This window comes from Takifugu flavidus, chromosome 2 (genome assembly GCF_003711565.1).
Source record: "Takifugu flavidus isolate HTHZ2018 chromosome 2, ASM371156v2, whole genome shotgun sequence".
Lineage (NCBI taxonomy): Eukaryota > Metazoa > Chordata > Actinopteri > Tetraodontiformes > Tetraodontidae > Takifugu > Takifugu flavidus.
This window is the reverse complement of record NC_079521.1, coordinates 10043918-10059639: the sequence shown is the minus strand read 5'-3', so window position 1 is coordinate 10059639 and position 15722 is coordinate 10043918. Positions and strand designations below refer to the sequence as shown.

Sequence of the window (15722 nt, the reverse complement as noted above, 5' to 3'; positions counted from 1 at the left end):
TTTTAAACTAAATAGAATTAGACATGGTGGAAATGCTATCTTATTCCGATAAATCCAGGAGGTGGATCATTAATAAGCGTTAAGGGCATTTTCAAACCATGAGTTAACTAAACTCTCATAATCTGCAGCTATCAGACTCCGCCCCCTTTCTCCAGTACATCTGAGCCCCTCTCACATGCAGCTTCGTCCACAGAAAGCTCATTCGCCAGGATCCCGCCAATCTTGCTGAAGGCGGGCATCTGAATGCCATACTTCTCCAGCTCACTCTTCATGTTGTTGATCTCCTCCTCTGCAGGAGAAGACAGGACAGAAGGAACAGATCAAAAACAGGAGTGGGCTCGGTTTAAGGAAGCCAGGGACGTGGAGCGTTCCTGGCTGGTGTTTGATAATCAGATTATTGACTCTGGCTCCAGGACAGAGCCAAGCTGGAAGTCAACTCTCACAGGAAAAACTACTAATGACTTTCACATTTACAACAGCTGCTGGGGGGAAAAGCTCCTTTTTCCTTTTAAAGCATGCAGACAAACTCAAACAATTTATACTTTGTGCTACCTTTTGCAACATCTGGATTTAAAATGAACTAGGGAAAAACTGAGGAAAACAGATGCAGACTTTTTGTTTTTGAACTTACCAGTGAAATCTACTTTTCCATACAGATCCTGAATCTGCGGTGCCAGGCCGAGCTTGAAAAGGTACAAGCTATGTATGACGACATACACGAAGCAGATTAAATAACACATCAGAATGTTTTACACGAGAATAGAACAAACCACAAGGCAAATATAGTCATTTTCTCAGAGACAGACTGAATATCAGACTTGCAGTACCACCCAGTAATGACAATGATTGAATGAAGTCAGTGAGGTTCAACATGCTGACGGGACAGACAAAGTAAATATCAGCCCACAGCCAATAAATGAGATGAAGGAAACAGATGTTTGGACACTGAAACAGACAGAAACTTTTGTGGCCTTAGGTGGAATTTCAAATGAATCTTCCTGCTAAAGCTGTAGTTATACTGAGAGGGCAGTTGTCTGTTAGTGAGCATGCAAAGAAACAGAAAGAAAGACCTGAAACAGAAAGACAAGACGATTGTAAGATTAGACGGACTAAAAAAACCTCACCTGAGTTTAGTGAGACAGACACAATGTATCATAAATGTGCAGACAATAATACTACTCGCACAACATGATATCTCACTTTTGTCAGACACTGTAACCTTAGTGTAAATGTTATTAAGTTTAATAGTACATTAAATTATGAGCCAGGATGAGTCAAAGGAAGCGGCATTTTAACTCCAGCAGATAAGACTTAAATACCACAGACGTTTTTGTGGTGGGAGTCATCAAATTCCAGTTCAGGGGAGAACACGTGTATGTAGAACTACTAAGACCACTTTTCTCTCCAATTTTACCTCAGGTGGAATTCTAAATTAAAACTCGCTCTATATGTTGTACCACTGAATGCCTTCGTGCTGGAAAACTGCTCCGTTCACCTCATAAAAATGCCTCTCGCTTGACACAGGCTCACACTCCAACGAGGCAGGAATTCATTAAGAAAACAGTGCGGAACAGCTCAAATCAGTAGAAAAATCTGGCGGTCATGCAGTCTGGGCAGGTACAGGGCGACGAGGGCACGACGGCAGCAGGTACCTGAGTGCGTGTATGCAGTAGATGCAGCGCGGCATGTTCTTTCTGTCATATATGTCGGTCGTTTCTGGGTAAAAGATCTGAAAAAGAGACGGGACGGTGAATCAGAGGAGCACTTAACAGCCTCTGCATGTCGCAGCCTGTGAGTGACTCAGAATATTTAGTATAAATTAAGTGTAACCCAGGGTAAATGTGCTTTTACAAGCACCGACACCGTCACTGTGGTAACCAGGGATATTTAAGGGCAGCCCTTTTTATTTTCTAGTGCAGTTGCTCACTGGCGAAGTACGAGGGTGCAGCTTGGTTCCCTCCGTGTGCCAACAGAGTGACAAACACCTTAAGTTTCCTCTGACAGGGTGGAAACTCTGAAGCTGTAACAGACCACCGTCTCCATCGTCTTTTAGGGAGCATTCAAATGAATCAACGTCATACCGTGTGGACTACAGTGCTTTTCACCACACTATGTAAATCAACTTGCAAAAGCAGGGAAATTAGTCAGAGGTAGACGATTATTATTATTCATTCGACTGAATAGTGTGTTTTTCCAAGATAATTGTTGGGCTCCCAACATAAATACATCGACAGAAGAAACTGTAAATGCTGTTTAGTGAGCAATGACTAACTGAATAAAGAGTTTACACAAGATTTTACTTTAAAGTGTAAAGAATCTGAGATTCTGCTGGAGCATCAGCATACTGACAGGAAGAGACTTGATCATTTGGACCAGCTCTGGCCCTCCTCGGCTCGGTACAGGTTTTGGAATACAGATGTTGTAGACAGAGAGCCTCGTGTGTGAAGCAGCACCACCGCAGGGCCTTCCTTCCTGCCGCCGCTGGCCAGTAAAACTATTCCTGCTTTCAGTCAACACTTCTGTCTCTCCAGGTAGGAGCGCTAAACAACAGCTCCTCAAAGTGCAACTCTTAATTCCATGTGTCGTTTTAGTTATAATTTGTTAATCCCATTAGTTTACACTTGCCTTTATTTATAATTTATTTGTATATATGTATGGTTCTATTGTCTATCTTCCACTGTGTAACAAATACAGAATTATCTTATCTCATCTCAGGTTTATAGGTGTAGTTAAGGATTATCTGCACCAGTCAGCAGCAACCAGTCAGTAGCAACAACCCTATAATTAGTACAAGTGGATAAACACATATTCTGACAGTCAGCCCTTTGTATTATTTAGCATCCAATTTAATCACAGTGACACAGAAATTCACTTGTTTCATGCTCAAGAAGATTTAAAATATCTGGGCTTTTAAAGTTATATCACATTTAAGCTTATTTATTATCAGGCTGTGTAATTTTGATTGAAGACACTAAATGACCAATATAAGAAGTGAGATGCTGCTCACCTTTGGCAGGCCCTTCTCTGCCATGGCATTGAGCCACTGGATTACGTTGTCTGTGTGTCTGAAATGGAGACCAGTTGCCTATAAGAGAAAAACTAAAAGTCAAAACTTGATAAACAGATATTAAAACACAGAAGAATGATGTCTACTAAATTTTATTGGTATAAGAGGATCATTTTAGCTGTAGAGTTCCACCTTGTATCTAGTCTGCTCGCGGTCGTAGATTTTCTTGAGGGAGACTGTGCGTGGGGCAAAGAAGTTTCCCAGTTTGGCCAGATAGACACCATTCCTGAGACCTTCCTCCAGCTCTGTGGTGGGAGGCAACTCCTCATCCAGACAGGCCTCCATCCACCTGGAAATAATGTACAGAAGATAGACCCATCTTTAGAAGACGCACACATCACAGGATATACAGTACCAGCACATTATTTTGGAACAGTGACCTTTAGTTTTCTGCTTTGATTGTGATGCAAATAAAACGTCCGATTAAGTCCAGGTTGTACGAGAAACTATAGTTACAGAAACTTCAGTTTGAGCTTTGGCCTTCAGCATGTGGAGGTTTTTCAGTGTCCACATGAAGAACCTTTACAGTTGAAAAAAATGATTTAGTGCCTTAATCTGAAAATGTGTTAGTCAGACTAATGTCAGAGTTCTCCTTATCCTACTAAAAGACCCAGATAATGCGATTAGAGCCTGTTTGTCTTCAGCACGTATACACCTTAACAGGAGTTAAAGTGGACAGTGCGTGCACATGCTCCACAACCCCCTCCCTAATGTATGTCCCCGGGACAAAAACATCAGAGACAGCTGGTTGCAGTGTCTTATCTGCACCAAAAATAACACGTAAATTACAAACGGGATGAACAAATCTGTACGACTGTCCATCTTCCTGATGCTCAAAATGCTGGTCTGCCACCTGACCTTGGTTGTTTACTATGTGACGACATAGGTCAACCATAAAGGGGGGCAATATTAACCCATTGAAATACGTATATCACCACCGTGTTGAAGAGGAGCACATCATTGATTCAGTTAGTCCATTTTCTCCATTGCCTGTAAACTGGGACAAGAAACGAATGCTGGCAAGATACCAAATTTGAATTTTGAGTATAAACCGACTATTCTTTGTATGTTATTTACACATTCGTATCGGTAACAGCAGGTTGTTGCCTGCTGAACGAGTTTAGCATCTTAGATTTCAAGACAGATTGCATTCTTCTGAACAAATTATTCTGCTCCGATAACACTTGTTTGTCTGAAGTGAAGCGGCGCTGCATCTCCAGGACAACACCTCACTTGGCCTCTGGTAACTTTGCTTCCAGGATACCAAGTTCCCAGCATTCCTCACGTGTGACGTTTCATTTCTTTTAGGTCATATTGTAGAGTCACATTCCTGCTGTGTGCCTGTGTCAGCCCTGGGCCACCGAGGAGAAATACTGAGCATTCACACCAAAAAAGCCCCGGCGGACTGGATTCCAGCACCGTCCTCCGACAGACGCGGCCACTTGTATTTACAGCAGAACCTCACCCTTTCTCTCACTGCATTAATCTTTAGAATTCTAAGTGATGGGAAATTCTGCAAGTGTCAGCTTCGCTTATGATTTAATCTGCTTCACTTATTTCCACTTCACTTTGCTCTGTCTGGTCTCATTTATTCTCTGACACATTTTGCAAACGGTCGGACGTCATGCCAGGATCGGTTTCCACTGCTGCAACATTTTATCGAATTATTAAATTGTATTCAGTTTATTTAATTTGAACAAGGCTGGGACATTTCCGCTGTGATTTCAGATGTGCAGGTTGGGAAATGTGTTTAGAATATTTCTTTACTGGAATATAATGGCTGCCTCTGCCTGATTTGAACCTACACATGAAAGAATAGTTTAACGTGGGGTCGATGTTATTAACAGCAATAAATCCATTGGCCGTCAGTGCTGACATCGCCTCTTTCACCTTAAAGCAACAGACCCTTTGTTCAGGATAAATAAACGCCTTTATACATCACTTTCTACCCAGCCGAGCCTAATGAAGGTCCCCGAGTGTCAGCCTTGATAATAAAAACCTTGAATTTATCGCCGGCTGTGAGCGGTTTCACAGTGCGAAGGCACAGCAAGGTCACAAGACAAACAGCTTCTTTTCATCTGTTCAGAAAATACTCCCACTGTTCTGTAACTAAAGGTTCATAACTTGAAAAAGATTAAAAGATCTGTGACAGACTCCTTTATACAGACACAGAAGGAGAGAGAGAGAGTACTCTGGTGTAAACTTAATAATCCGCTTTTTCTTGCAATGCAATAATGCAGGAGTTTCCAACTAAACAATCATTTTTATGTGGACCTTTACAGACTGTAATCAAATCAAAACTATCCAACCATGCTGAACAACTCTGCATTCTTTGCCCCTCCACACAAATCCTGAATTTTCACTTCTTCTTAAGACGTTTGTTCCTCATAAAAAATAAATGAAATTGCCCTTACAAAGCGGTGCACGTTCCAGCTCAACACCAGCTGAAACAACTTCCTTCACAGGAAGTTGTGACATGCCGAGAGAGACAGGCCGGTCATTGAGGGTGAGGTGACCGTTCCGTGGCGTAAGACCTGGGTCTGCCAACCACAAACAGGCCCCCCCTTTGACTGACCAGCAAAGCAGTGAAAGGCCCCATAAAGCTCGCCAGCTAATGCTTCTTTTATCGGGCATACACGCCCTTTCCAGACGAGAACAAACAGAGACACACCCTCCACTTCAGCAGTTAAAACACCAGCTATGAATGGGATTTTAGAATGTCAACATGCAGATTAAAACTGCAAAGAGCAGCCCAATCACCACTGGGAATAAGCAAGAGGTGTATTGTGTACTGGTGGAAATGGCATTAGTAAGTACTGTATGCCTATTTTTTCGTTTTAAATTATTATACAAACCAGATGAGATGCAGGACAGTGAAAGAGCATCCTAGAAACCCCAACTGAAAATGTAAATATTGTGACAAACCTGTAAATGATAACATCGGTTTTCCTCAGCTGATCACCATTATTGGGGAAATGGGAAAGAATTATACTTCTATTTGTATTATGTGACTTCAGATGAGTTTGTGTAACCCTAATCGTCTGGATTAATCAAATTAAAACATTATGAGTACTATAAATCTAACTGCCGTGGATTAGAGGAAACCACAGGAAATGAGAGGATTTCTCGCCCTCCTCTGATCTGGTCAGCTGCCAGGAAGCTGAAGTTCAGAGGTCCATCTCATAGGAAGGACTCCTTGTCTGACCAGCAGCTCTGCAGGAAGACACACGGACACCTCGCGTGCAGGCCGGACATCCTCTGTTTTCCTGAACAGTTACAACTCGACGCAGCTCTCAATGTGCTCCATTAGAAGCCTAAAACTGTTAATAACAGCTTAACAGCCATTAAAAAAAATGAGATCTGATGGCTTTTTCTTGACCAATTTACCCATTTCAGGGTCACGGGAAGAGTTCTGGAGTCCAGCCTTGCTGCCTATGTGTCAGGGGCCACCCCTGAATGAGTCACAACGCTGGGCCCTGTGTGAGCATAAGAGGGTGCGGTAGCTCACTCAAGGGTACCTTGGCAGTGCTCTGAAGGTGTCCTGGTATCTCCCTGCTACCAGAACACCTCCAGAGGTTTGATCGCACCGGGACTTGAACCGAGAACCCTCCACTTCTCAGCCCCTAGAGACTAAGAGACGGACCCCTAGAGACAGCTACCACCGCCCAGATACTAGGATGTGTTTACTTTTTTCACCATTTTCACGACAAAAATCACAGTCAACAAGCAGTGACTGAGGCATTACAGCCTTTAGGCCTAGAAAACACTGGTGGGGGAGGAAGCAGTCGCAGATTAGGGTACAGTTTGGAGAGTATCGGGTGGAGGAAACTGCTGGGTCAACCCAGCTAACATGGCTGACAGGTTTCTTTAGTAGGAAGGAGGGAGTCAAACACTTTTCCTGGTGGATATCTAGACAGGATGAGTAACATGTTGTCTCGGGTTTCACAGACGCCCAGGTGAAGGGTGGGACCGGGGCGGTTCCTGCCGGGAGCTGACAGAGCGCAGATTCTCTCCATTCCCATATTCTCCACTGTGTTTCCAGGCAAAAAGAGTCACAGCTGGTAGCATGACAACGGGACCAAAGCATTTATTCACAGCAACAGGAACCTCAACAAACATCGCTTTCAACATTATTTAACTGTGATCTGGTTGCAAAGACCTGAATTTACTGCTTTTCATTTAAGATGTGTTGGTTTGCGCGTTTGACCAGAGGAATGTCGGTTTAATTACTGTTCAAAGCTAATGGGATGGGTCACCTAAGGGCAGATCTTATCACTAGGTTAAGACATTAAATGCACCATTTTTGGACTATTGTTTTCCCCTGCAGAAAGAAAATTACATAATCCCTATTGCACCAACCACAACAGAACCCCGTTTAGAAACGGTTTGAAAACAGGAAATTACAGGCAAATGTCCAAAGATTTAGAGGGAAGTGGGTTGGTTTCTCACAATAGAGGGGGGGGCATTGACATGGATTTTATCCAAAGCTACAAACAATGTGTGCAAAAACAGCTAGGCTATAAAAATGACCCATTTTGCTATGAAAATAATTAATAGGGAGATTGTGAGTTGTAGAGACATGGAACTCTATATTCCACAGTTTTAAGTGCACATCGTCTCTCCAAGTGCACGATGGCTTTGTCCAGCCTGCGGCTTCAGTCACCAGTCCAGTTTTCTCCCAGTAAAAGCATTTGAAAGCGTTCCACACCTTAATCTTCGCTAATTACACATGACATCCCACGATATCATTTGTTTGCACCATTACGTCACAGGAAGTTGAGAGAATCCAAGTCATGAAGATAAAACCCAAAGCAACATTCTTATATAACATAACATCAAAAACAAATAAATAAATAAATGATCTGTTTGTCCAGTGAGTTCATGGTGTAACGTGATAATGTCCGCCCAACTTTAAAAATGTCTCGATCTCATTAAGATACGACCAAATCATGTGGCAGCTGGTGAAAATGCCTGATGTGAGCTCTGATCCACACAGGATACATGTTATCACTATCTTTTAAAAAATAAAAAATAAAAAAAATAAAGCACCAGAGTCCATTTTGCCTAACAACCGTCAGAGATGTCAAGTTGTCCAAACCGCTGCTTCCACCCCTGCGTTACCGAACAGTGACATCAGCCCTGGCATCTCAACGAGGTATGAGAAGACTTCCTAAGGCGGTGAGGACGATCCTTCCAAATTCGCAGCGCGTTACGACACACTGCTGTGCACCGGCAAAGATCATTACATCTGTCCTCACCCGTCCTCACCTATGTCCCAGCAGCTTTTTGGGGAACTGCACAGATTAATTAAAGCAAGTCCTCCAAGTTTGCGTAAGAGTTCCCGTCCCAAGGCTGTCATCTTGCTGAACACAGCTCTGCACTGTAATTCTGTTATGTCCCAACATCATGACAATAAAGCAATGTAAGTTGTGAATCTTCCCACAATGCAATGGAAGAAAACAAGCATAATGTGATTCAGGGACTGTAAATAACTGTAGTTTCAATGACCTAACTGCAGTTTTTAATGACACACAGTAACCCAGCGGTTGATTTGACAGCACAGAGCACTCAATCATCCCATCCAACACAGCAGTAAATCCCATTTCTGACATGCAGTATTGTCATGAGTAACTGTACACATGCACAGAGTGCAATGGTATGAAGCAAACAAGTAATTACCACGTAAACTGTGCACACAAACACAAAAATTAAGCTTTCACTAATTCTGTCATTACATGCAAAGAGCAAACTGCAGCAAAAAACAGTCGTTCTGCAACATATCGCCACCTGAGCCACAGTTTTAGATCATCAAAATGATCCTTTTTAGTAAAATTGATAACAAAACATTGGTTTGTCGGAAAATCTTCACATATTATATTCACAAACCATGAGCGTTGGGGCACGGTTATACCTGTCATTTTGCAAGTGTGTACCAGGCACTAATTTCACACCATGTGAACCTCAGAAAAACCTGTAAATTATGCTGGAGAATGGGAGGGAGACAGGTAGGGTAGCACACAGGCTGGCACTTGTACTGAGGTAAACCATGTTAGCTTCCTCTTCCCTTGCCCACAGTCTACACCTAGACTCCTGCAGGAGAACACAAACCGAGGGTTTAACAGATGCCCTTCGCAGCCTCGTGTCTACTAATCAAGAGTCGATGGATGATGGCAATACATTTTTCCCCACCCTTTCCTTCTTTATGTCTGTTTCGATTAGCAAGACAGCAAAGCAGAGGTCAGGCGTGAGATCGTAATCTAGGTCATCACGAATAATGAAAGCCTGTCAGCCAAGAATAAATATCTCACCCAAACAAGCGAGCAGTTTATAACCAGCATTAAGTCGGCACACACAGCGGGAACAAAGATGCAGTGATCAAACGGGGGAAGGGGGGGCCTACATGCAGGCGTGACAGCAACCTGTGAAAATACGATACCCACGGAGATACAGAGGTTACTGTTCAACGCACGCACAGCAGCCAAATTCAACCCCATCTCATTGAGCTAGCGCAGCTACTGCCCATTTTCCCCTTTGAAAATGCCTCAGAGACCCTTTTTTCCTGATGAAATCTGTATTTCTGCAGCAGAGTGAAGCCATACAGAAAGAAATATTTTGACTGGGCACAAGTCAGTTTCTGATTTCACACTGTCATTGACGCACGTACAAGAGCGTTTGTCATCTTTCCAGCGGGCAGGAGGCGCGCTGGAGAGAATGAGCAGCAGTTTGGTGTTTATTTTCTGCCTGATGGCCCATTTTGCACCATTGGTCTGAGTCCCAGAGTATTCAGTTGGATTAAATCGTGGTTTATTGGTCACCAGTGAAAATACCTGGAATAAGTCAATCTATGGGATGACAGTAACATACACAAAACATGTCCAACTGCATTCTCAGAAGCACTGAAGTACCGATGGAAGGTGGAAAACAGAGCCAGGAGGTTGTTTTTTTTACATCTAAAAAGAAAATCCATCAATTCATCTGATACTAACCAGGTGAAACACACAATAGGTGCAGCACTACAGCCAAACCCCAAAACATCCTGGTGCCTAATTCAATATTTAGAGAGTGAAATGAGATGAAAAGGAGTCCGGGCATTCAAATATGTGCACAGCGGGTCACTTTCAAAGGCAACATGAAAATAACGCTGATAACACACGGTTTGCATCTCAGACAGTCGGCCCTGTGAGGCCTGCGAAAGCCTTTTATGCTCAACTGAACATCTGTCCCGAGCAGCAGAGCTTCACCAGAAGCCCTGCCACAACGCATTCTTGTACTCATCGCCACAGGTTGAGCTTCACACCCTTCAGTTTGTCTGTCGGAGACATTCCCATCATACCCGCGTGCAACAACGCGCTCTCCCAATCAGAAATGTACAACTGCAGCAACGTAAGGAGGTGAAAGTGACCTCTGCATTGACCGATAGTTTGGGATTTTGCGAGACCACCGCAGCGACCATGACAACGCCCTGATTTTCTAAGGGAACATTAATGATTGGGACTCAGTGATTTCCATTTGAACACCAACAAGATGGGAGTGTTGTAAACCATCTTCCTGTTTTCATTATGATGATGACATCAACAATTTTAGTTATCAAGAACTGGACTACCCCCCCACCCCACTGTATTCTTCTGCTGCATAAACCATAAAGGACCCCTACGATTCCTCCCACAGGTGAGCACACGGAGAAAAGGAATAAGGCACATGTGTAAATCTGCCTGGAGACGATCGAACCTCCAAAACAGGACATGTTGAAGAGTCAGGTGACCTAAAACTTTGGAAAAGACTTGTTTTCCAGGGAAGACGATCAACGCTACGTGCAGATGTAAACTATAATCATGCCTGTACTGACATTTCTGGGAAACCACACCGTCACCACCAACCACTGATGTGGTTTGTTTAAAAAGGAAGAACACCGGTAAAAACGTGGGGAGCCTGGGTTAAGGACGTGCTTATATGGGTAAATATACACGTGTCTTCATATTTTGGCTTTAACAGCCACTCTGCATCAACAAGGAAACGAGGAAAATAAAACTGCAGACTAAACATCAAAGATAACAATGTCAAAAAATCAGGTGAAGGACAACACACACACATTCAAAGTTTGCCTTGTTACTAGTGAACAACCTTTCAACACCGGAACCGGTTGCTATGACGACAGTGGGTTTCTCTGGCTCATGTGCAAGATACTGAAATCAGCAACGATGAGTCACTTCCTGTCTCACCCGTGCTTCTTCCTCTTTTGAATAATCACAATCACACACAGTTGGCAACAAGTTTAGGAAACCATGAGAGTGCGTGTGTGTGTGTGTGTGTGTGTGTGTATTCACATGTAAAAAATAATTTTTAATTAATAATTTTCACTATTTTCCACAGATTTGTTCATCAAACCGTAAATTAAACTGCAGTTTGCCCAATGGTGAAATGTTGGTCATGTGAAGCTCTCATGGCCATTTTATGGTTCATACTCCAGCAGCGGGTGGCTTCAACCGGACCGTCTCACCTTTTGGCTTCCTCCAGGTGACACAGGTACTCGTAGGCCATGTTCTGCTGCCGCCGCTCATCCATCTCCTCCGCTGTGAGCCGCTCCACGCCATCCAGCACAGCTGCAAATAAGATGCCAGGATTCAAGACAAGAATGGTGGATTCATGTATTCCATCACTTTATGAGTGTTTTGCCCAGAAGGGCGGTGAAAGTTTTTGTTTAAGCAGCTTTAGAGAATCCTGAAATGAGGGTAATACCCTAAGAAGGTAACACCCTCATTAACTAGTCATCTGCACAGCCAGCAGACAGATGAGTGTCTGTGAACACACTTTCATTTAAAGAAAAACAATGCTGGGGAGTTACAGAGCCGTTCCCATGGGATTACACAGAGGAGAGCCATGTTTCCGCCTGTTGTACAACTTTTCCCCAAAGAAAGTTGCTCTCCTAAATTATGGAGAGGGGGATGGGGAAAAAGTGGAAGGCGGGTAATACAAAGAGGCCCCTTTGAGTCTCCTGTACTGCCAGAGGTGGAGGCCTGCCTGGGGAGCAGAGGCAATATCATTAGCAGGTAAAAACGTGATGCCACACACTGGTGCGCCAGCTTCATTTACCTACCAACTGAAACCCTGCACCATAGAGCTACTTCTTCTTTTCACACTTGATTTATGAAATGGCAGGGTTGAGCAATCAAAGGTCCACAGAGTGTCACTTCATACATTAACAAATAAGCTCCACGGCGGAGGTGATCACTGTGGAATATCAGTTTTTAACATCTGTAGATTGCTGTTGTTAGGACTAGTTGTAAGGAGTAAGAAACTCAAACAGCTTTTAGGTGGGAACTCCGTGTGTCACACCGGACTGGAGCTGTATGAAGTATCCAGAGTGGAAAAGGTTCTGGGAACTCCTAAAGCAGGCCTCCCTCCTCCCTCTCCTCTGCCATATTATAAAACGCGGAAGTCATAATTAGGCTGCAACCACGCTGACTGGAATAAAAGTGCTCAGGGGCAGCCCTGGTCCGCTTTGGGAGGCTTTTCTGGCGTTTCGTCGGTTGCATGAGCAGTATGTGCGGGGCTGTTTCTCCGCCTGCGGGGAAGCAGCCCCGCACATACGGCTGGCATCTCAAGGTGAGCAGGGAAGAGTGTGAACTTACAGCCATATCTCGGCCGGAGCCCGTCTGTTTCCTCTGAAGTTGACATCCTTCTGCCTTTAGAAACGCGATACTTCTGCGCTCCTCGCTTCGCTTCACGAAAAAACTTTTTACGCGCAGCCTGAACGCCTCCGTCCCAGAACTCCTACAAAGAAAAGAGACTCAAATCGCGACAGAAACCCGGGAAGGACCTTTCGGCCCTCTTGTTCCTCCTCTGCACAGTTTGAGTTGAGAGTTTTTCTTGTTCAAACCTCACTGATGTCACTGGGTGTGTTCTTCCTAATCCTGAAGTATGCGTTTCAGGAAACCGAGCTCAGATGCTCACCGCGGACGCAGCGCCCCCTACCGCCCGTAGCGCTCAATGCAAGGCGCTCAGGACAAATCTTAAAGTTCCAAATTACAAAATACAAATAAAATCAAAGCGTCTAGAAATAAAAACTTAAAAGAAAATAATTTTGTCCGTTTTTTCTGAAACAGTCTGACTAAATCCATGTTCTATACGTCGGTTGTTTACTAAAAAAAAAAAAGAAAACATAAATCTTTAAGAGAATTAGTGATTTAGCCTCACATCGAAAGAAAATACTGGATTGGATTGATTTGGTGCTCCTTGAAGCGGTAATGATTCTGAATAAACCTTTTTTTAACCATTCAGAAGATCATCACAGTTTTCAGTCCAGGAATGAGATTTCCAGGGCACGTGATTTAAAATGGTTTTCATCTCGCAAGTTTTGGGTTTCCATGCACAGAATAATCATAAAAAACAGTAGAGCCTGCACTGATAAATATACTATGTCCCAATAAACAAATTAAACAGTTAAGAAATGACTGTTGCAACATATATTGATCCAGAAAACAGACATATTGAGGTACAATGTGCTGCTTTATCAAGGTTTTTCCTGTTTAACTGGATTATATAAATTGATCTGTAAACAGTAACAGAAAAACAGTGCCTTTTCCTAATCAATTTTAATCTCTAAATTCATATTAAAACTTGGAAATTCCAATATTTATTTTCTACTAGACAACAAACCCTAACCTGGTCATTTGTGTTGTGTAATGTTGTGTTATGTTTTTGTCATCTTTTTTGTGCTACAACAGCTTCTCTGATTCCTTATCAAAGACTGCGTTGTGCAATGTTTATGAAAGCCATCAGATGTCGCCATTTCAAAGAATAACTTTATACGTTTAAATGAAAAGATTTTAATTTGTAGAATCTGCAAAGATTAATACGATATTATCAATCCACATAAAGAGTTGTTTTGTTTATTTTGCTACGAGCAGGAATTGACACGTGGTTTAATTTCATGTTAACCATAGTAAATGAATTTTCTGTAATCTGTTAGATGAGTTGCATCCGTGACCTGCCGCAGCCAACAGTCAGGCATGGAAATCCAGCAGCGTCCCGCCGGGCGGGGCTCTGAACCGGGTATAAGAGAGGGTGGAGGGAGAACTGTCCTGAGGACCCACTGCGACCTCTCTCCCCCCGTCTCCTGCCGCTGACCCGCTCAGTCCTCCAGCCGCCTGCACCCTGACCACCTGCACCATGGTTGCCCCCGCTATGGTCCGAGGACTGCTGTTAGTCGGCCTGCTGACGGTGCTGTGTCACGGCCAGACATCCCAGGAGGTCACCGCGGAGGACTTTGGAGTGGGAAGAGCAGAACCAGCTGCAGACAGAGACCTGGTCAGTACCCCCATCCACACAGTGCACGATGGAGGAGGAGACTCGCAAAATAATGCAATTTTCACTAAAGCCTGCGAATAATCAAAAACTTTAACAAATTACCTACAGAGATCATTAAGAGATTTGATGCATTGCTTCACTTAAAATAGTTATAGCTATTTTCTTCTTTCTTAAGACGTGTTAACACATTTAGTGTAGACGTGTGTGTGTGTGTGTGTATGTAACTGAAACACTGAAAAATAATAAGCAAGGAGTTTAAGTGGAACTCTTTTTTCTGTCCTGCGGCCTGTTGTGTTCTATTTCTTATTTTGTGTGATTAAATTGAGCAGCTAGAAGCGCTGGAGGCTGTGCTGGGAAGGATGCACAGTCAGGTGTCCTCCCCTGAGAAAAGAGGAAACATCCCACTGGTAACTCGAATCCACTCACTGTTTTTATATACCGGCGTTTTAATTTGTGCCCTTCATGGGGGGGGATAGGGATGGGGGTGTCTTCAGGTGTTATTCTAACATATTTTGAAGTTTCCCTCTGTAAAATAACACAACGATGATTCCCCGAGCAGAACAGAATTGTTACACACTAGTTTATCGCCTCTACGCCGTGCTTTACTCATTTACTAAATAATTAAAGCAGCAAAGGTCTGCTAGTAATTAAAAGATAGCAAGGAAATGGCAGCCAGTCTTACGCGGCCCATTTCCAGAGTAATCAGGGCTCCACTCCAATTAGGAGAAATTAAAAAGGTGGAGCTACATCCGGAGGAATAAACCAGTTAAAGAGCAGGATTTGTGTGTGGTGCCTAAACTGGAGAGATCTCCTTCAGATTAGAGGAAGAAGGCAAACCTGACTCTTGTAGCTTCAGGACTGTGTCTGAAGGTGCCTGACTCATCTCTCTGTCTCAGTGCGGTTTGGGCGACCGCTGCGCCATGAGGTTCGGGCCTCGCATCGGGAAGCTGTGCGACTGCGGCCGAGGATACAACTGCAACTCCTACCTGCTCAAATGCATCTGAAGATGGCGACCGCGGGCCTTTATCTCCTCCACAAATGCCCTCAGCAGGAGCGAAGCATCCTTCATCCTCAGTCTCCATCCCTTTCCCCACCCCGGACGGCGATCATCGTTGATGAATATGTGACGCCGCAGGAGCCGTTGGCTGGGAGTTAGCATGGGTTTAATGGTCTGCATGTTGAGGTTTGATGGTTTGAAACATGTTTGTCGGTGTATCTTTTCAGAAGCAGCAGCTGTGTTCGGTCATTGTTTCACTCGTATGAAGAATAAGAGATGGTGGAATGTTTAGTTAATCATTTGGAATGTTGTAGTCATGTGTCCTCGTGAATAAAGTCCATCTCTGAGTCA

General features: G+C 43.6%; 2 protein-coding genes across 2 annotated transcripts in view; one reads left to right on the top strand and one right to left on the bottom strand.

Annotated features, from left to right (window-relative positions):
• Positions 1-12968, bottom strand: part of iqgap1 (IQ motif containing GTPase activating protein 1) — a 26855-nt gene extending 13887 nt beyond the window's left edge. The window contains exons 1-7 of the mRNA XM_057021185.1: positions 12697-12968; positions 11565-11667; positions 3200-3356; positions 3008-3085; positions 1653-1729; positions 632-699; positions 176-289 (exon numbers count right to left, since the gene is read on the bottom strand). Of these exons, the coding sequence (XP_056877165.1) occupies positions 176-289; positions 632-699; positions 1653-1729; positions 3008-3085; positions 3200-3356; positions 11565-11667; positions 12697-12742 (643 nt within the window). The 5' untranslated portion in view covers positions 12743-12968. The remainder of the gene's footprint in view (positions 1-175; positions 290-631; positions 700-1652; positions 1730-3007; positions 3086-3199; positions 3357-11564; positions 11668-12696) is intronic.
• cartl (cocaine- and amphetamine-regulated transcript-like) lies at positions 12756-15722 on the top strand. Its single transcript, XM_057022080.1, has 4 exons — positions 12756-12920; positions 14037-14374; positions 14704-14781; positions 15271-15722. The coding sequence occupies exons 2-4, from the start codon at positions 14237-14239 to the stop codon at positions 15376-15378; spliced, it is 324 nt and encodes a 107-aa protein (XP_056878060.1). The 5' UTR covers positions 12756-12920; positions 14037-14236; the 3' UTR covers positions 15379-15722.

What these genes read in the sequence shown, in the direction of transcription:
- cartl (XM_057022080.1), top strand. Translation starts at nt 14,237, where the DNA reads ATGGTTGCCCCCGCTATGGTCCGAGGACTGCTGTTAGTCGGCCTGCTG. An exon ending in CAGCTGCAGACAGAGACCTG is followed by an intron (nt 14,375 to 14,703) that starts GTCAGTACCCCC and finishes TAAATTGAGCAG; the next exon opens with CTAGAAGCGCTGGAGGCTGT. An exon ending in AAAGAGGAAACATCCCACTG is followed by an intron (nt 14,782 to 15,270) that starts GTAACTCGAATC and finishes TCTCTGTCTCAG; the next exon opens with TGCGGTTTGGGCGACCGCTG.